Source organism: Lissotriton helveticus, chromosome 4_1, assembly GCF_964261635.1.
Source record: "Lissotriton helveticus chromosome 4_1, aLisHel1.1, whole genome shotgun sequence".
Classification (NCBI taxonomy): domain Eukaryota; kingdom Metazoa; phylum Chordata; class Amphibia; order Caudata; family Salamandridae; genus Lissotriton; species Lissotriton helveticus.
The window spans coordinates 1084205362-1084226872 of NC_136063.1; the positions used below are offsets into that span (position 1 = coordinate 1084205362).

A 21511-nucleotide genomic window follows, 5' to 3' on the forward strand; every position below is an offset into this window, starting at 1 on the left:
AAAGTACATGTTAACTAACTACGTGCTTGTAAATATGGCGTACTTATACATTTTTTCAAACTTGTGCTCTCTCAGAAGCTTCACCCTCTACTTAACCAAAATTCAAAGGGGCTTTTGAACCACTGCATAGAACATACATATGAAGTACATGCTTGGAAGATTGCTGTGTTGTTGGCTTTGACATCAGCCAGAACAGAGAGTGAAATTCAGGCTTTCAAGGTAAAAGAACTGTTCCTGACGTTTCAAATTGACAGAGTAATTAATTGAACGATCTCCAAATGTATACCAACAGTCCTGTTAGACTTTGAATGTCCTGTAATACTCGAAGTCTTTTGTTCATCTTTTGATGTCTCTAGCTGAAAGATGTTTACATTCTCTAAATATTCATATATGTTTGCAGTTTTTTTATTGATACAATAAAAACGTCCAGGAAATCTAACCAACGATTCACAGCCTTCGAGCCTCTACGAAAACTTCAGTCACCCTCCAAACAAAGTATAACTAGATTGATTATGTTGGCTATTACTTTCTTTTGTTTTAAAGCTGGTCATCCTCCACAAACTTCAGTGTCCGCTAATTTTACAAAGAGCATAAGAACTATGGCAGCATTATACGCTGGAGTCCACCCCCACTGACATCTGCAGAGCAGCAGCTCAGAAACGTCGACATCGTTTTCTGAAATATTACTGTCTTAGATTCAGAAGCATCCAGTGATATTGCAGTGTTTCAATATATTTTCCATTAAGGTGACTGGATCTCTTCTCCCTAGAACGTGTACATTCAAATTGTCATAGTAACATTTAATTGTTTTGCTTGAACATGTAACAGATGTGGGTTTTTATTAAGTACTGCTTGATAAGCTGATTCAAACTAAGGAATAAATGAAAAATGTAATGCTGAAGAAGAAAAAAGTTACTTATATTGAATTATACTGCTCTTATATTTCCTCTTTACACACTTGTGCTACTTGAATATCTGAGGCATTGTGGCTTCTGAGGAAATTGAGTTCAGTATGTTTTGATCTTATTGATTGGACCCTAGGGCCTTTTCTAATGAGGTGAATGGGATACTAAGGCAAATGTTGTTTTATGTATTTCTATTATGTTTTGACCTTACCGGTGAGGTAATGTGAATGTTGGACTCTCACTAAGTCAGCCATAAATGATTTAAGCATGTATTTCTATGAAAATACAAACACTGGATGACTCTAGTTCCGGGCAGAAAGAGGGAGGCCGGGAGAGGGGGGGGTTGGGTGTGTGTGTGAAGTGTTAATAATAAAAAAAAATTACCTGAAGCTGCCGGCTGCCTCACACCTCACTGTTCCTCTTCTTCCTGGTCCCAGCAGACACTGGGACAGCATCAGAGACTCCCTGTGCTGCATTCATGCTGATAGCAGCGTGGGGATTGGCCTAAGTAGGCTTGTTGAACGTTTGCTCAGGCACAGGGTGTCTGTGCTGTTTCTCCAACCCGGCTGTGCAATACAGCTGGTTAGAAAAACCTAACTGCCCATGTCTGTTTGGCTGCCATGGAAGATTCCTGCTCGTGCAAGAGATGGGAACTTGATTTAGTATATTAAATGATCGATAAACATTGTGAAATTGTCTATAGACAAACTAAAGATTGCCCTCTCTGGAACAAACATAAATTGTATACTTTAAATGCTTAACCCAGGTGTGTTATACAGCGTTGCAGTTTATCAAGATGAAAGTTACACGAGATGAGTGTGAACATCCTTGCCTACATTTAATGCTGTCTTTTTAGGTTTCGCGCCTGCGATGCATATGGCGAAGCCATATGCGCATCGCGCAGGCGCGATACTAAAGTTGCCGGGTCTGCTTCCCAGGAGACAGGAGACTGGCACGCGCACGCTCAGGAAAGCGATCGGAGCCGGCCGCGCGCGCGTGTTCCCAATCTCCTGTCTCTCTGGTTTCTACTTCCAAGCATTGCTTGTTTATCTTGTGGTGTTATCCCCATTTCCTGATGTTAGATGGCCCAGGACTGAATATCCAGCAGTGGAGTGGTGGGTATTTTGTTTTCACTGTACCACTCGGGTGACGGACGCAAATCCAGTAGCCAGCTGTTTGTTTGTCCATTTTGTGCGGTCCCTGGAACAAGCAGCGGAGTACTGTGGAGGTAGGAAGGACAATAGTTTTAAAATGGAGTGTAAACTGCTTTCCGGGATGACAGTTGTTTCTCAACGCTGACACACGAGTGTCACTTTTCAGCAGTGCGCGGGGGAGGGAGTGTTGAAGGTGAAATGGGGTTTAGAATGTATCGTCCCGTTAACTTTCCAGGGGGCCGGGGCTAGCTATCAATAGTTCAGCAGGTGCAGTGGCACCGAGCTAGTGGCATGGAGGGCACAGTTATTGCTACATTTTTACCACCTAACCTAGTGTGACCAGATTTTCAGAACGAAAAACCGGGAGAGGCACGGACATAGAAATTTAACTGAATTGATGTCCTTTTAGGTCTCGGCATCTTCTATACAAAGATATGTAGATAGATAGACATTTTTAAACATTCCCGTCCCCTTCTGTGAAGAGCTCCATTGTCTGGCTGTAGCAGCCCTCAGTCACGCCTCATTAAATTCAGCTGTGTCGCTTGTTTCCTAAAGCCAATCTCGACGCTGCATGAATGAGCTATATGCACACTCACCTCTGAAAGTCATGATTTTCACTGTGCTCCTCGTGTTTTTGAGAATGAACTTATAGCTGAGAAGCATTACCGTTCCGGCGCCCACGCCGGACCCTCATTCCAGGCCCGACGCCATCTTGGGCCCATCACGTCACAGACACGTGGTCCCGGGCCAGCCGCGGCCACGGCCCCAGCGAGCCCGCCATCGAGGCACCAAGAGCCTCCGGGTGGTAGAATGGCCACTCAACCAGAGACAAGGAGAGGGGAGTTTCGATGGCTCTCCAACCGTCCCCGGATGCCTGGTTTTGATCAGCCTCCGGCCTCCCTGAGCGCTGGCCCCACCCCCCTGCTGGGTGTCTGGACACCATCACCCCTGCCCCTCTGACCCCCAGACGAGAGGGTCCGGACATCAAAGGACTCCAGACCTATATCTGGGCCAGCCCCGGAGTAGGACGGCAGTTGTATCCCGGAGTCGAGAAGCCCTGCTGACGCTGTCGCGGCTGACCCTGAGACGAACTCCCCTTGCTGCTCTACCTGGAACCTGCTGGCGCTGCCGCGGTCCGTCTTTGCTGTAACCATCTTGGAGCCTGCTGGCGCTGCCACGGTCCATCTTTGCTGTAACCACCTTGGAGCCTGCTGGCGCTGCCGCGGTCCATCTTTGCTGTAACCACCTTGGAGCCTGCTGGCGCTGCCGCGGTCCATCTTTGCTGTAACCACCTTGGAGCCTGCTGGCGCTGCCGCGGTCCATCTTTGCTGTAACCACCTTGGAGCCTGCTGGCGCTGCCGCGGTCCACACTCGCTGACCCATCTTGGAACCTGCTGGCGCTGCCGCGGTCCACATTCGCCGAACCATCTTGGAACCTGTTGGGGCTGCCGCGGTCCACACTCGCTGAACCATCTTGGAGCCTGCTGGCGCTGCCGCGGCCAAACCTTCCGGAACCCCCCAGCTCGAGGATTGAGAGCTGTGCGTAGGGTCCCCTTGCAACCGACCATCTATAAGACTGTCCCGCTACCTTGCCCCTTGCCACGAGACTTTCCAGATCTCTGGATCTGCTGTATATATTGAAACGATACTTATTGCCAGATAAAGATTGAAAACTCTATCTACGTGTGGTGTATATTTGTAGTGGTGTGGTTACTCCGCTGTACTATTCTAGGAGAGGGCCCTCCCGTCGGAGACCTCTCGACATCGCTCGGTCCCTTCTCTGAAGGAGGGGTAGACCTAGGGGTGGTCAGTCAGACACCTTCTGCCTCCCCCGGGTTTGCCTTTCTAACATTGGTGGCAGGCGCTGCGATCCGAGCCAACGCAAAATCGTACAGAGAGTGATCTACCCGCTAGGATGGAAAAACACACAGAGACCATGACCACCCAAGGAACCAACCTACCTGCCGAATTCCAGAATGAGAAGATAGAAGAATACAGCCACAAAGAACTAAAACAATTCTGTAAAGACATCGGTATCGCTACCACTGGCCTGAGCACAAAAGAGGACTTCAAATCGGCCCTACAAGCCTGGGTGGAAACCCGAGACAGACCACCCCAAGAGGAGAATGGCCCGAACGGGCAACAGGAAACCAGCGCACCCCCAATGGGGGAAAGAACCGCAACACTAAACGCGGACCTCATCTATGAAGACGCTCGAGAACGAGAGCGCAACCGGCTACATGAAGTGGAGCTTGCACGACTCCGGCTAGACGGAGAACTCCAGCTAGCGGAGAAAAAGATAGCCCTCAAGCAACTACGGCTGGAGGGAGATCTAGAAGAGAAACTGAGACAACGTGACCTCGAAGAAAAACGACTAGCATATGAACACGAACGAGGCCTGAGAGAACTAGAAATCAAAGCCAAGATCAACGAAGATAGCGCGGCCGGGGCCAAGACCTCGGCCCCTCCCGTGGACACCAAGGTTCACCTACCGAAAGATGTAGTCAAAGAATACTACAAGAACGATGATATCCAGCAATGGTTCAAAGCCTACGAGGTGGCCATGACCGCCCATCGGGTGCCCCTGAAGGATTGGGGCGCCGGCCTGTGGGGAAAGTTCGTCAATGAAGGGAGGGACGCCCTGCTGGAACTCCCTGACACCGAAATAACCTCCTATGAACACATGAAAACGGCCCTACTCACGCGCTACGGACTCACCCCCGAAATGTACCGGCAGAGGTTCCGAGACTGTAAAAAAATCCCCGGTACCACTTGGGTAGAATATGTGAACTTTTTTAGCAGAGCCTTCGAGGGGTGGGTCAAAGGCAGTCAGGTCACTACCTACCAGCAGTTGGTCGACCTGATGTTATGGGAGCACCTCTCCAACAACTGCTTCATTGAACTACGACAGCACCTCCTCGACAGCAAGTTGACCGAGCCGTGGAAGCTAGCGGTCGAAGCAGATCGGTGGGCGAGCAACCGCGTCCACCGGAACACCACAGGAGAATACGGACGAGGGTCCCCGGGGAACCACCGGCCGCGAGGCGGCGGGTCTGGCACCAGCCGAGGCCGAGACCTCCCGCCGGGGTCTTCGCCCGCCTCCACTACACCAGCCTCCAGCCCGAGGGGGGCCCATCCAGCCCTTCCGGGGCCACGCCCCAACGTTACGTGCCACAGATGCCAGCGGCTGGGTCACTATGCCAATGATCCTCTCTGCCCCATGAACCAGCGGCCCGGCACCACGGGGCCCCCCGGTCGACAAATCACTGCAGCTGCTCTGAGCGAAGAAAAGGATGAAGAAGAGGTCCCTATGGAACCAGAAGAATGGGAGTCCGTGGCCATGTGCCTCGCCTCCCTGGGCGACAAAGACATGATCCCCCGAGACCAGATTCCGATCAACACCCAGAAGTACCGCCAGTGGGTCACCATCAACGGACGCCGGGCCGAGGCTCTCCGTGACACGGGGGCCAGCATAACCGCCGTCCGCTGCCATCTGGTGACCCCAGAACAAATCTTGCCCCACGTTCTGTGCCCTGTCCGGTCAGCGGACAACTCCGAGAGCCTGTGCCAGATGGCACGCATCCCCCTCGAGTGGGGAGGAGTGTCCGGCATGCTGAAAGTCACCGTCCGAGACGATGCCCCGGTGGACTGCCTCCTAGGGAACGACCTGGAAAGTTCCCCCTGGGCACAGATCGAGCGAAGAGAGCATCTGGGGATGCTAGGCCTTCCTGAATGGGTTTGCGTAACGACCCGATCCATGTCCACCCGGGACGCCGTCCCAACCGAAGACAAGCTACCCGAAGAACCTGAATGGCCGGCACCTCCGCCACCCGCCACTGCCATGGCCGAACCCGAACTGGGGCCGCAGGGCCCCAGCCATGAAGAACTTCCCGAGCTCGGGCCCCTTCCCGAACTAGCCCAGTGGCGCCAAGAAGGGGGCTTCACCCACGAGCAGTTCCGTCGGGAACAAAAGACCTGTCCTTCCCTTGAGGACTCCGACAACAAGCCGCCACGCAAGCCACAGGAGACTCCTCGGGGTCCCACTGGGTCTATTGGGACCAGGACCTCCTGTACAGTGAACAAAAGATCGCCGAGCTGGGGGCCGGCTGAGTGCTAGTCGTCCCCCTCCACTTCAGAGACTTTCTCTTAAACCTGGCACATGATGTGCCCCTCGCCGGGCACCTGGGGCAGGACAAAACCTACAGCCGCCTGGTGACCCACTTTTATTGGCCGAAGATGCGCCGCGATGTGTACAACCACTGCCGAACCTGTCCGACCTGCCAAGCCAGCGGAAAGAGTGGGGGGAAAATCAAGGCCCCACTCCAACCGTTTCCCGTGGTGACCACTCCCTTCGAGCGAGTAGGGATCGACATCGTGGGGCCCCTGGATCCTCCAACCTCTCAGGGGCACCGCTTCATCCTCGTCCTGGTGGACCATGCCACCCGCTACCCAGAAGCTATCCCCCTCCGGACTATCACAGCCCCCGTAGTGGGTCGGGCGCTAATGGGGATCTTCTCCAGAGTCGGCTTCCCCCGAGAGGTCGTCAGTGATCGGGGCACAAACTTTATATCGAAATATATGCGGTCCCTGTGGCAACAGTGCGGGGTCGCGTATAAGTTCACCACCCGGTATCACCCTCAAGGGAATGGACTAGTGGAGCGATTTAATAGGACCCTGAAAGGAATGATCAAGGGCCTAGAAGAGCCCCTCCGGCGCAAATGGGACGTTCTGCTGCCATGCCTCCTGTTCGCCTACCGGGAGGTACCCCAGAAGTCCCTGGGGTTCAGCCCCTTTGAACTATTATATGGACACCCGGTGCGAGGCCCCCTCAGCCTGGTCAAGGAAGGCTGGGAGCTGGCCACCTCCGATACTCCGCCCGATGTTTTCCGATACCTCTTTACTCTCCGCAACCAGACTCGGAAGTTCCGGGAACTGGCCGAAACCAACCTGAAGGCCAGTCAAGAGGAGATGAAGCGCTGGTATGATGAAAATGCCTCGTCCATTGAATTCGAGCCGGGCCAGCAGGTCTGGGTCATGGCCCCGGTCGACCCCGGCGCCCTCCAGGACAGATGGACGGGGCCCTTCAAAGTGGTGGAGCGCAAGAGCCCCGTCACCTACCTAGTGGACATGGAGTCCCCCCGGAACCCCCTCCGGGTCCTACACGCCAACCGGCTCAAGCCCCACTTTGTCCGCACCGAACTGAGCCTGTTGTTGGCTACCGATGACGGAGCAGAGGACGACTCCGAGCCTCTACCAGACCTCCTGAGCACCTCTGAGAAAGATGGCTCCGTTGAGGGAGTCTCCCTCTCTCCCGCGCTGACACCCAAACAGCGCCAGGACTGCCAGAAACTGCTGGGTCAATTTGCGAACTTATTTTCCCTCACCCCCGGAGTCACCCAGTGGTGTGTTCACGACGTCGACACCGGGGACAGTCCGCCCATGCGGCACCGAGCCTACCGAGTCCCCGACCGAGTCCGGGCCTGCATCCAAGCCGAAGTTTCCAAGATGCTAGCCCTAGGGCTAGTCGAACCTTCAGACAGTCCATGGGCCAGTCCCGTCGTCCTGGTCCCTAAGGCCGCCGCCCCCGGGGTGCCCCCGGAGCTGCGGTTCTGTGTCGACTACCGGGGACTGAATGCAGTCACCAGGACCGACGCCCATCCCATTCCCCGAGCGGATGAACTGATCGATCGCCTGGGAGCCGCCAGGTACCCCAGCACCTTCGACCTCACGGCCGGATACTGGCAAATCGGCCTCACGCCAGGGGCACAAGAACGATCCGCTTTCTCGACCCCCGATGGCCACTTCCACTTCAACGTGATGCCCTTCGGCATGAAGAATGCTCCGGCCACCTTCCAGAGACTAGTGAATCGGGTGCTGGCAGGGCTGGAAGAGTTCAGTGCCGCCTATCTGGATGATATTGCGGTGTACAGCCTCTGTTGGGACGAGCACCTGACCCACCTCTGGAAGGTCCTGACGGCCCTCCAACGGGCCGGACTAACAATATAAGCCAGCAAGTGCCAGATCGGTCAAGGGTCCGTGACCTATCTGGGACACCAAGTGGGGAGCGGCCAAGTGGCTCCCCTTCAACCCAAGATCGACGCCATCCAGGCCTGGGAGCCCCCCGTCACCCAGACCGCCGTCCGAGCCTTCCTGGGGCTCACTGGATACTATCAGCCGTTCATAAAGGACTATGGGAGCATTGTGGGGCCCCTCACAGAACTAACCTCCAAGAGACTACCCCCGAAGGTGCACTGGACCCCCGAGTGCCAAGTAGCCTTTGAGACACTAAAGACTGCCATGTGCACCGCCCCGGTGCTCCAGGCCCCCGACTACAGCCGAGAGTTCATCGTCCAAACTGACGCCTCGGAACACGGCATTGGGGCCGTACTGTCCCAAATGAACTCTGACGGAGTTGACCTTCCTGTGGCCTTCATCAGCCGGCGCCTGCTGGCCCGAGAACAACGATGGAGCACCATAGAGAGGGAAGCATTCGCCGTCGTATGGGCCCTAAAGAAGCTCCGGCCCTACCTCTTCGGCACACACTTCCGAGTACAGACCGACCACCGGCCCCTGCGGTGGTTGATGCAGATGCGGTGCGAGAACCCGAAGTTGCTACGTTGGTCCATCTCCCTCCAAGGGATGAACTTCACCGTGGAGCATCGCCCTGGCAACGACCACGCCAACCCTGACGGCCTCTCCAGATTCTTCCGCCTTGGCGAGGAGAATCCCCAAGAAGATGGGTGACTCTCCCCTGCCTTCAGCTGGGGGGGACGCGTGTTGGACCCGGCCTCGTGGCGTGGTCCTACCCCTCCCGCATGACGGCCCCGGACGACATCGGCCCTCCATCCAGCCCGGGTCGGCCTCGGGCACACCTCTGCACGCCCTCCAAACCACCAGATCCGCCACCCGGCGGCCCACAAACACTGACACGGCACACTCGGGCCGCCCCAGCATTACCGTTCCGGCGCCCACACCGGACCCTCATTCCAGGCCCGACGCCATCTTGGGCCCATCACGTCACAGACACGTGGTCCCGGGCCAGCCACGGCCCCAGCGAGCCCGCCATCGAGGCACCAAGAGCCTCCGGGTGGTAGAGTGGCCACTCAACCAGAGACAAGGAGAGGGGAATTTCGATGGCTCTCCAACCGTCCCCGGATGCCTGGTTTCGATCGGCCTCCAGCCTCCCTGAGCGCTGGCCCCAGCCCCCTGCTGGGTGTCTGGACACCATCACCCCGGCCCCTCTGACCCCCAGGCGAGAGGGTCCGGACATCAAAGGACTCCAGACCTATATCTGGGCCAGCCCCGGAGTAGGACGGCAGTTGTATCCCGGAGTCGAGAAGCCCTGCTGACGCTGTCGCGGCTGACCCTGAGACGAACTCCCCTTGCTGCTCTACCTGGAGCCTGCTGGCGCTGCCGCGGTCCATCTTTGCTGTAACCATCTTGGAGCCTGCTGGCGCTGCCGCGGTCCATCTTTGCTGTAACCACCTTGGAGCCTGCTGGCGCTGCCGCGGTCCATCTTTGCTGTAACCACCTTGGAGCCTGCTGGCGCTGCCGCGGTCCATCTTTGCTGTAACCACCTTGGAGCCTGCTGGCGCGGTCCATCTTTGCTGTAACCACCTTGGAGCCTGCTGGCGCTGCCGCGGTCCACACTCGCTGACCCATCTTGGAACCTGCTGGCGCTGCCGCGGTCCACATTCACCGAACCATCTTGGAACCTGCTGGCGCTGCCGCGGTCCACACTCGCTGAACCATCTTGGAGCCTGCTGGCGCTGCCGCGGCCCAACCTTCCGGAACCCCCCAGCTCGAGGATTGAGAGCTGTGCGTAGGGTCCCCTTGCAACCGACCATCTATAAGACTGTCCCGCTACCTTGCCCCTTGCCACGAGACTTTCCAGATCTCTGGATCTGCTGTATATATTGAAACGATACTTATTGCCACATAAAGATTGAAAACTCTATCTACGTGTGGTGTATATTTGTAGTGGTGTGGTTACTCTGCTGTACGATTCTAGGAGAGGGCCCTCCCGTCGGAGACCTCTCGACATCGCTCGGTCCCTTCTCTGAAGGAGGGGTAGACCTAGGGGTGGTCAGTCAGACACCTTCTGCCTCCCCCGGGTTCGCCTTTCTAACAGAAGGGTGCTATCAACGACATTCATGATGGGTATGTATTGTTATTTGGCTGTTTTTAATTAGTAAAACAAAGGTGAAAAGCTAGAAGCTCTGCTTTACTGCACGTTGGCTCTGACGTCAATGGCGGTTATTAAAGGAGTTCTTAAAGAACTGCAAGTTACTGCAGGTTTCAGTGGCAGTTGTTTCAACCTATTGATCCAATCCATTGGCAAATATTTTTTGTGCTTTAGGTACTTAATTACCCACATAGAAATATTGTATTCTAAAATAGCTTTTAGGCTTGCAGCACCCCCTGCAGAGGTCTGAGCACCGAGAAAATCTGGTTGTAATACTGGTGAGATAGCCCACGGGGTTCATGCGCTTGCTAGATTGAGCTCTAATCTCCTTTGATAGTTTGAAGGAGCCACAGCGATCCTAGTTACGTCTTTCAGTTTGTTTCCATTTCACCATCGATAATGTGCGGGTGTGGTAGCTTAGTGAGTCAGCGTGCCTGCTGCAGAGTGTTGGGGCCTTCCCCAAGCGTGCACAAATAACAGGCAAGGGTTACATATAAAACAGAAGAAATGGTAGCAAGGTAGGGCTTGGGCTAGGGAGGCATTCTTCTATAATATGTGTTCCCATTGTTCCACTATTTACTGAAGTAAAGCGTTATTGATATATTTTCAAATAGTTTTAAGCCACTTTTCCAGCCAAACACACACTTTTCGAAACTAGCCCTTTTGGCTATATTCTTTGAACATAAAACCACCACCTCAGAGGTGGCGGATTAAAAATCTGTTCTCACACTATAACTAAACAACTTCAGCCACCCTTAAATAGGAGGAAGTGGGAAAAGAACCGCACTTTCTTTTCACATTTTTCTCCTCTTTTCCTCAAAATCTCCGCATTTTAAGGCACAATTCTCACCACCTTTCATTCACTAGTAAGAACATAAGGAAAGAAGCATTTGCAATGCAATAGGTCTCGCATTTACGAGAGTTTAAGCGATTGGCATTGTAAATGACAATGCTTTTTATTTATGTTTTAAATAAAATGAAACCAAAAATAAAAGGCATTGTCATTTGCAATTTCAATAGCTCACACTTGCGTAAATGCGAGACCTATTGCATTGCAAATGCTTGTTTAATTGAGCCTACGCCTTCCTTCCGATTAACAAATTCTGGGGTTCAAACAGTAACGTGTGACATGCTGGGATTTTGTTGCTTAGTGTCATCCTAAGGATTTGTTGCAAGCACTTTTGTTTGGAAAGGTCACAAATTGGGAGAAAATGTTAGCTCTCTGATAGACAATCCACATATTGCTATGATGTGAGAAGTTAGCCTGGCATATGATGTCCACTATTCTAGGCGACCCTGCCTGACGTATGGGACACTGCAATTAAATATGGGCCCGCTATATGCACGGAATTAGAACAAGGTACCTAGATAACCAAACTGAACCAAATTAATTCCCACTCCCACCGCGCTCCCTTCCTGACCCCTCTCTCTCCCCATTGTTTACAGCACGCTCCAACTTAGACAACCCAGTCCTGATGACGATCCACACTTACACGGATCGAAACGCCGACGACCTAACTGCGCATTCATAGGCGTACTCCTTTCCTGTGGCTCAACAAACAATTGAAAAATCTTATGTACTGTGATATCACGTTGTCACTTACCCTCGAGCCACCCACTGTAAATAATTTGCACTTCAACACAGTGCGCCGTTTTTGCTGTTCACCTTTCACTTGCGTCGCCACCTTCATCACTATCACTCTCAAGCACCAAGTTTTTTGTGGTTGTCTTCAATTCATTTATGCAGTGCTGTACTTAACTGTATAACTTTTCGACCATTACTTATGTGATATAAAGATGATTAACTATCTTGCTCCAAATGAATCTGGATTCTCCTTCTTTCCTTTCTGAGTAATGCTGTATGCATGCACAAGTAACTGCCTATACATTATAACCAATCAGGACATTGTTTCTAATTGTACACTATTCTAGTGAGCACCTTGCACCAGTCTAAACGACCCTTATTGATGGTGGTTGTAAAGTCAACCTTATAGACAAGCTCTCCTAGTGGTATCATGGACCAGCAGCCATAGGCTAAGACTTCAGAGAGCATGTGAAGCAAGCTGTTTTACCAATTATAATCCCTTGAATACCAAATGAAAGGACACCACACAAGGTATATATCAAATATATATGTATTTATTTCTAACACAACCCCTCTGCACTCTTTATGAGGTCAGAGATCGAAATACGTTACAAGTTACTCAATTAGCATACGATAAGTTGCACAAATACAGTTATGCCCTAGGGGCCTCACAAACCATATACTAAGTAAGTGGTATAAGAACCACTTCAGGAATAGTGAATCGGCCTAGGGCCTAGGGAATCGCTGGGGCTACACTAAACAACCAAAGATTAGGAAGTAGGAGACCCACGGGAGACACTTGCAGTGTCTAAACACAGTTGCGAGTTACCCTTGAGTTATAATGGAGAACGAAGACGTTACAAAGTTACTGTTTTAGGGCACTTCCGGATGGACTACGACAAAACCCCTTTAGACTAGGACACTTCGAGAGTCAAGACCCATGGGAGCACAGGAGTACTCGTGTTACCTCACCCAGGGAAGCCGGTGCATAGGTGCCTTTTGGTGTTGGGTTTCGTCGATGCTTGCACTGGAGATCTGCAAAAGAAGTGCTGCAGGCGGCCAGAGGAAGAGTGTCGGGTCGATCGAAGAAATGAAGAACCTGAAAGCAGAGGGGACAGAGTCTGGGTCACTAGCCAGTGACCAGGAAGGAACCAGGCGATGTCGTGATGATCTCAGGTGAAGAGGTGAAGCTTGTCTCTGCAGCCATGAAGACCAGGAGGTGTCGACGACAACCATGAGCTGTCCCACGAAGGATCTAGTTGACTGCGGTGTCGGTATCCGGACTGGACCCAACAAGCCTTGGCAAACGCAATCCACGCAGGAAGTGAAGATGGGCTTCAGGTCAGACCAGCAAGGTCTGGGGAGCTTCTCCTTTGCAGGGAAGCTGGAGCAAGCCTGGAACAACCAGGCAAGCAGTTTGGTTTCAAAGGTTTTTCTTCAGGGGGCTCACTAGCCAGCTGGCTAGCAACCAGGAAGACGCGTTGAGCTGAAATGCAAGAACGGGCCACACGCGGCACTCGTGGAGGGTTGAGCTTCAGTGCAAATGGCGCTCGGGTCTGGGGCTTCTCGTACACCAATGCACAACTGCGAGTTACCTCAGGAGTCGATGCAGTTAGCAAAATGCAGGATGTCCAGGGTGTCCGGTCCCACGTCTCTTGTGTCCGCCACGGGTCTCAGCTTTGCTGTGGATGTGGGTCGAAGTCAGAGAAGTCTGAGAGTCCAGTTCCTGATTCACTGAGTCTTCGGGTTCCGTCGGGAGCATCGACAAAGTAGACCGCCAAGTTACTGGTGGTGCCTGTTTGCACAGGGTGGTCACTCCTTGAGAACAAGGGAGATATCTTCAGTCTTCTAGTCGAAATAGAACGTCGAAGGTCCAAGAGTTTCGTATCAGAGTTTCGTTCCAGGATAATCTAAAGTCCTGGGGACACAGCACCTATCTTTATACTAAGAAAATGGGCTGGATTACCTGCTAGGTCCCTCCTATGGGTGGACCTAGGAAGGGGGTGGTTACACCCATTTCCCTTTGTCCAGTTTCATGCCAGAGCGGAGCTAGAGTGCCCCAGCAACTGGTTTGAACCGGGCTATGCATGGAGCACCTTGTGTGTCCCAGGCAGTGTCTGGAAAAGCATCTTTCCATTCAACCCACCCTGCCCCAATACACTACAGGCTGTCTGGGGAGGTGCTGGCACCTCCCTCGACAGGAAACCTATTGTCCAGGCCTCCCTTGCTGGAGTTTTCCCCCAGCAGCAGGAGGTCAGACTCGTGTCTGTGGCAGCAGCATCCATTTTGTGATGCTGAGGCTCTGTTTAACTTTAACCGGGTAAAGCAGTAAATGTATTTTCCCTCTAGAAGGGTGGAATGCTACCCCGCCGCCAGAATTGGCGGGGGGTAGTATTCCAAAAGTGTTTGACACCTTACACGACATGTTTTGATAAAGCTAAACCAAAGTTCGCATTAACCGCGAGGATTATAATGCACTTCAGAGTATATGGTATGGCTATATCATAGAGCAGCTATAAGGAGATGGTTCCGAAAGCTGCAGAGGGGCTCAGCTTATGCTAGGGCACCCTCTCACATAAAACCAAGCACTCTGCCTCCAGGATTGTCGAGGCCTACCATAGGAGTGACTTATAGGTGCCTAGGTGCCTATGTGTCTATATAGTATTGGTAGATATAGGTATACTATATCTAAGTAAGGGGTGATTACACCACCTTACCCAAGCTGAGTGATCAGCCTGTGGTGTCTGTTTGGATGGCCAGCCAGGGGTGGCATAATACATGCTGCAGCCCCTGGTAGGCCTTGGATGCACCTATGCCCTGGGTACCTAAGGTACGCTATACAGGGGCTCACAAAGGTGACCCAATATCCAATTTGGTATGTTCCTAAAGTACATGGAGTCTATTTTATAGAGAGAGCAGATAGCCCGTGGCCCTGAATAGCAGGATCCCAGGACAACTAAGTCGAAAACCAGCAAAACACTAGGCAAAAAGTTGGGGTAACCATATAGTCAGATATCCACCTTCCTACATTTGACATGACTCTTGTTTCCTTTTCCACACTGAATTAGTGGAAACATACTGCATTTTTATTGTACATTCTGCTAGTCCTAAAGATATCTGGCCTGAGTGGATCGCAGCTACTTCAGATGTTTCACTTGAATTTTCATAATGTAATGAGTTTATCTGATGGAATAGCAATATGTAATCATTTATGATGCCAATGTACTCAGTTATGCACTGATTTAACCGTCATCACTGTATCGCTTTCTATCTATACATAGGCATTTTAATTCATAAATATAAATTATAACTAATGTCTCCCCATAGAAGAAATGTGCTGTTTGCTTCACTTCATGAGCTTTAACATGCCTTCTCTTTCTTCAGGAGTTTACGCCTTTGGATTCTTGTTTATGCTACCACAGCTGTTTGTAAATTTCAAGGTAGGACACCAAGGATTGTATTGGTTATATTAGTTATATTTTCTCATTAATGTTTCATTTATATTGTAATATGTAATGTGTAAACATCAGTAACATGTCTATTTACTAAATCAGTAGTGGTGGTAAACCACATACATATGCAGCCTCTGATTCAGATACAGATTTCACTCTCCTGACATGTTAGAAAAGCCCGGATATGTAAGAATATTTGATCTTTAGTGGGTTACCTTGACTCTTAAGGAAGTTTTTGCTACTTCTGCAACTAGCATTCTTATGCAGATGCCAATGAATGTTTGTGTATTACTTTGTGCTACATTTGAGCCTGTAATAATTTCCTGTAACTATTCTCTTCTTTACCCCCTATTGCAATATTGATAGATAGGCTTCCTCCTAAAAATGGGGCTGAAAACTGCTTTGGCATAAGTTGTAATTTGTTTTCAAAATAAAATGCCAAGGTTGCCCAATTTACTTATCTTCATTATACTGTGTCGAAATCTTCCTGATCACACTCTTCAGTTAGTCAGGGTGGGCCACCATTGGAGACGGGTACTTCTTATTAAATACCCAAATATTGTTTTGTTTTTAAACCCTCCCCATCTTATTTACTAGACTCCACTCTCTACACAACATTTTGTCATAGCAAGGTGTGTGAAGTGAATCAGAAGTGGCAACCATCCCACAATGACAGGTGCATTGAATGAGGGCCTCAAGGAAGAGTAGGACATGGCTCAATGAAGATTATCTATAGGTAATTGAGAATTACCACTTTTTACTACTTTGCTCAGTCTCCCGTCCTCATCTTAGTCTCAGTTAGTATATTATTCAAGTGTCCCTTAAGAACACAAACTATCATCAGAGATTGCCACACATAAAGTTTAATACATTCTAAAAAGAAAACCAACAAGAGAACAACAAAGTCAAACCTCAGCAGGCGAAACCATCTACAACACGGCTACCCCTAAGTAGCCAATGAAGTAGTTACCACATTCAGCCTGTGTCGCAGGGATTCTGCTCATACACAGAACTGTGCATAGAGACCTAGAACCTCAGTGAATTAGGGTGTACCAAAACTCACCTCAGTATCCAAAATCCCCTACCAGACTAGCAATCAGTGTCTCATTGCTTCCATACCCCCAATGATTTAGACAACCCAGAACATGGACTTAGAACACCTCAGGTAACGTGGAACACATGAACACTCTTTCGTTATACCAACATATCAATCCAGAACGAGGAGTAAATGAAGACACGTGCAAGTTTGAAATGTTTATTTCTAATGCCGTGTTCTCAAGCGCAGTATCTTAGCTAATACAAGCAAACATATTATAAGCAACAAGGTTATCAGCATAGTTACTAGTCCATAAAATACAAAGGGAGAAAGCATGTTAAAATGCTAAAGGGAAGAAGGCTAAATGGCACCTAAGTCTTACCCCTTCCTTGCTAGTATATTATATTATATCTAAAGAAGGGCTCCTTGGGGTTTAGAAGGGCGGCCCCATACCTCTGATCTTAGTGGAAAGGGATCACATCATCTTCCACCAGCTCTCTGCATGCGAATATTCATCAAGTGTGTGTGCATGCTCTGCGCAGTGCATTGTTAAACGCGCCTAAAGCCAGAGTTGGCCGCAGCTGCATATGTGTTATGTCTAGAACGTGCGCAGATCAGACCTCACAACAACCACTGTGTTGAAATAACCTTGAAGGCCTCGGCACTCACTGTTCAGACATAGCTTACCAAGCAAAGCTGATACACTAGCAAAACATATTATTCTCGTGTGAAGCAAAATATTCTACTAGGCTCAAAGCTCTAATAACAATATGTGCTGTGTGCAGAAGCAGCAGAAAGGTAAAATGCCGTTTAAACTTCTAATAAGCTTATGCTAACTTAACACAGTGTGAAAGCAAAGCATATCTATAGGACACCTGGAGGTATCGGAGGATCATTTGTGAGTATCCCCTTGCAGCAGCTTGACAGATTTTGATCATGGCGACCCTTTTGCATTCAGTCCTGAGACCATCAAGTTGATTACCCACTCACTTGCAAGGTAAGCAACATGTACCACCTCATAAGACATAGAAATGGAGGTTCACATAAACATTTCCGCGAATTATTTACCTCTCTGTGCAGCAGTGTAAGGTCTCTGGTCACTGAAACCAAGGGTACATGCACCAGTCAAGTCAAGTCAAGTCAAGAGATTTATATAGCGCGCTACATACCCATAGGGTCTCAAGGCGCTTGAGGAAGGGTGGGGAATTACTTGTCGAATATCCAAGTTTTAAGTTGCTTTCTGAATGCTAGGTGGTTCTGAGTAAGGCGAAGGTGAGTGGGAAGTGAGTTCCAGGTTTTAGCTGCCAGGTAGGAGAAGGATCTACCTCCCATGGTGGTTTTGTTGATGCGAGGTACAGTGGCAAGGGCTTGGTTGGAGGATCGTAGCTGACGGGAGGGGGTGTAGAAGGACAGTCGTGTGTTGAGGCATTCGGGTCCAAGTTCGTAAAGTGCTTTGTGTGCGTGGGTTAGGAGGCGGAAAGTAATCCTCTTATTTACGGGGAGCCAGTGGAGGTTTTTCAGGTGACCAGAGATGTGTTCTTTACGCGGGATGTCTAGTATGAGCCTGGCTGAAGCGTTCTGGATGCGTTGGAGTTTTTTCTGGAGTTTTGCGGTGGTACCGGCGTATAGTGTGTTTCCGTAGTCCAGGCGGCTCGTGACCAGTGCGTGGGTGACCGTTTTTCTAGTTTCGGTGGGGATCCAGCGAAATGTTTTTTTGAGCATGCGAAGAATGTTGAAGCAAGATGATGAAACGGCGTTGACTTGTCTAGTCATCGAGAGTGAGGAGTCCAGAATGACGCCCAGGTTCCGTGCGTGGTTCGTCGGGATGGGTGCTTTTCCAAGGGCCTCTGGCCACCAAGAGTCATCTCAGGCAGAGGGGGAGGTGCCTAAGATGAGGACTTCTGTTTTGTCTGAGTTCAGTTTCAGACGGCTGTGCTTCATCCATTCGGCTACTTCTTTCATTCCTTCGTGTAAGTTGGTTTTGGCGGTGTTAGGGTCTTTGGTGAGTGAGAGGATCAGTTGAGTGTCGTCAGCGTAGGAGATGATTTTGAGATTGTGTTGGCGAGCGATGGCCACAAGGGGGCTCATGTATACGTTGAAGAGGGTGGGGCTGAGTGACGATCCTTGTGGCACGCCGCAGATGACTTCAGAGGCCTCTGACTTGAATGGTGGGAGGCGGACTCTCTGGGTTCTTCCGGTGAGGAACGAGGTGATCCATTCCAGTGCTTTTCCTTGGATTCCGACGTTTCTGAGGCGCTGTAGAAGGGTGCTATGACAGACTGTGTCGAAGGCAGCGGAGAGGTCGAGGAGGATGAGGGCGACTGTGTCTCCATTGTCCAGTAGAGTTCGAATGTCGTCTGTTGCTGCGATAAGTGCGGTCTCAGTGCTGTGTTTGGCTCGGAAGCCGGACTGTGAGGAGTCGAGGGATTTGTTGGTTTCGAGGAAGGTGGCGAGCTGGTTGTTGACAGCTTTCTCGACGACTTTGGCCGGGAATGGAAGAAGCGAGATGGGGCGGTAGTTTTTGAGTTCGGTGGGGTCAGCTGTGGGTTTTTTCAGAAGGGCGCTGAGTTCTGCGTGTTTCCAGCTTTCCGGGAAGGTGGCGGAGTTGAGGGAGCAGTTGATGACATCTCGGAGGTGTGGTGCTATGATGGAGTCTGCTTTGTTGAAGATGTGGTGAGGGCATGGGTCAGTTGGGGATCCTGAGTGGATGGAGTTCATCTGGCGGATGGTGTCCTCAGTGGAGATTGGGTTCCAGTCGTTAAGGATGTTCAAGGGGGGTGAAGGTCCTGCAGAAGGTTGGGTGGGTTGGTCTCCGGGTCGGTTGTCGAAGCTGTTGTGAATGTCTGCGATTTTGTTGTGGAAGAAGGAAGCTAGGGAGTCGCAGAGGGCTTGGGAGGGGGTGATGTCGTTGGAGTTGGCTGATGGGTTGGTAAATTCTTTGACAATGTTGAATAATTCCTTGCTGTTGTGGGCGTTGTTATCTAGTCGGTCTTTGAATGCGGCTTTCTTGGCAGACCGGATTAGTTGGTGGTGTATGCGGGTGGCGTTTTTGAAGGCGTCCCTGGTGCTGGTGTTTGGGTCTTTTTTCCAAGCCTTCTCGAGGGAGCGACAGAGTTTCTTCGAATTCTTAAGATCATCGTTGAACCAGGAGGCGTTTTGCTGCCTAGTTTGATTTGACGGGGGGGTTTAGAAGAAGCGATGAGGAGATCTGGTCGATGGTGATTTTGTTCCAGTTTCTTCGCAGGGTGGGTTGAGGATGGTTGTGGATTGTGGTCTTATTGTAGATAAAGTGAACGCAGCTGTGGTCCGTCCAATGAAGAGCTGTGGTGTGACTGAATGAGACATGTTTGCTGGAGGTGAAGATGGGGTCGAGTGTGTGACCTGCAATGTGGGTGGGGGTAGTGACAAGTTGTTTGAGTCCGAGGTTGGCGAGATTGTCCAGAAGGGTGGTGGTGCTGCTGTCATTGCTCTTTTCCAGGTGAAAATTGAGGTCTCCCAATAGAATGTAGTCCTCGGAGGGGAGGGCGTGTGGGGTGATAAAGTCAGTGATGTCGTCACTGAATTGTGCATGGGGTCCTGGAGGCCGGTAGAGGAGGGTGCCTCTGAGTGTGGTCTTGGGGTCGGTGTGGATCTGGAAGTGGAGGTGTTCGGCGCTGGCAAGGTAGACGTCTGAGCTGGTTGAGATGCGGATGGAGTTCTTATGGACGATAGCGATGCCTCCTCCTGTTTGCTTGATGCGGTCCTTACGGATGATCTTGTATCCTTCCGGGATGGCAATGGTGATGTCTGGGGCTGAAGAGGCATTCATCCATGTTTCTGTTAGGAAGGCGACGTCCGGTGAGATGGTGTCTAGTAGATTCCAGAGGTCGATGGCGTGTCTGTGGACCGAGCGGGTGTTGAGCAGGATGCATTTTAGGTGGTTGGTGTCGGATCTCTGTTTGGTGTTGGTGGATGAGGAGTTGGTTTTGGTGCCGTCGAACTTGCAGGAGTTGCAAGAGAAGGGTCCATGGGTGTGTCCAGGAGCGGCTTGGACGCAGTTGGGGGAACGGCCGGGGTTAAGGGCTAGGAGGGTGGTGGCATCGTAAGTGATGCGAGTGGGCTGGACATTACGGGAACCAGGGGGTCTGGCGCTGGGCGCGGTCCAGGCGCGGACGGGCGTAGACGGGCTTACCTTTGGCGCACCTTCGGCGCGTATTGGGCGCGATCGCTGCGCGTGAACGCTGCGCGCAGATGCATCTGTCATAAATGGATGGTGGGGGGGAGGGGCGAGGGAGGGGCAGCGGGAGGCGGGTGCGTGCTGGGGAGCCTCGCTACGAGGCACAACAAACAAAATGGCCGAATAATGTAAACAAACCCCAAATCAGGCGGCCAGTCCGATCAACAATGCACGCAGCAGGCAAACAAGACAACAAGCAAATGCGAGCGCACACTCAAAGGCCAACAATTCTGCCAATCAAAAGGGCAAAAATGCGCACGTTCAAACTACGTTACAAATGCTCTGCACTTCAAAGAGGCAAATGCTAGCGCACAATACCAATGCCAAGCGCTATGAAAATTCGGCAAATGCGAGCGCTCTGATAGTTGAAGAGCAATCAGTCACAGGTGAGGCAGTTGCAGGGAAATACCAGTCAGCCAGAGCGAGCGCTGCGGGGAGCGGTCAGGAGCGAGGTGGAGCGACCTCTTCACACGAGGATCAGGAGGTCACCAGGAGGAAACTGACTCTCCATGGGAGCGAAGCATGCCAAGAGGCTGTGTGTGAAATGTTAATTCCCAAGCCATACATGGAATGTGGAAAGGGGCGGGGAGTTCAGACAAGTCAAATGCCGACATTAGATGCGTGACATGTTTGCATCTCTTGCCAGACCATGCCATTCTTCCAGGTCTGATAAACTTGATCAAGGTTAAGTTTCCAATTCCAGAGGTAGGCCTTTTCCTCATCAGCATATTTAGGTGCATGTCATCAAGCCTGTTTCTCACTGTGAACTTGATTGAATTCATGAGGATGAATCCTTGTTCACAGTCTGTACTTGTCACCTGAAAAGTTGTGCCGACATCAACAAATTCACCATGTCTTGAAATGTCATAAACAATCCAACATTTCACTGTTCTTCCATCACATACTCATATTATCTGTACTGCCAAAATAACATGATAGATGTTTCTCAACTGCCCAGAACCTTCTAACACTTCATCA

The 21511-nt window shown here is 50.9% G+C and overlaps 1 protein-coding gene across 1 annotated transcript in view; it reads left to right on the top strand.

Moving 5' to 3' along the window:
- CLPTM1L (CLPTM1 like) overlaps positions 1-21511 on the top strand; it is a 1937019-nt gene that overhangs the window by 1378387 nt on the left and 537121 nt on the right. Inside the window, exon 14 of the mRNA XM_078687677.1 lies at positions 15214-15269. Coding sequence (XP_078543803.1) covers positions 15214-15269 — 56 coding nt within the window. The remainder of the gene's footprint in view (positions 1-15213; positions 15270-21511) is intronic.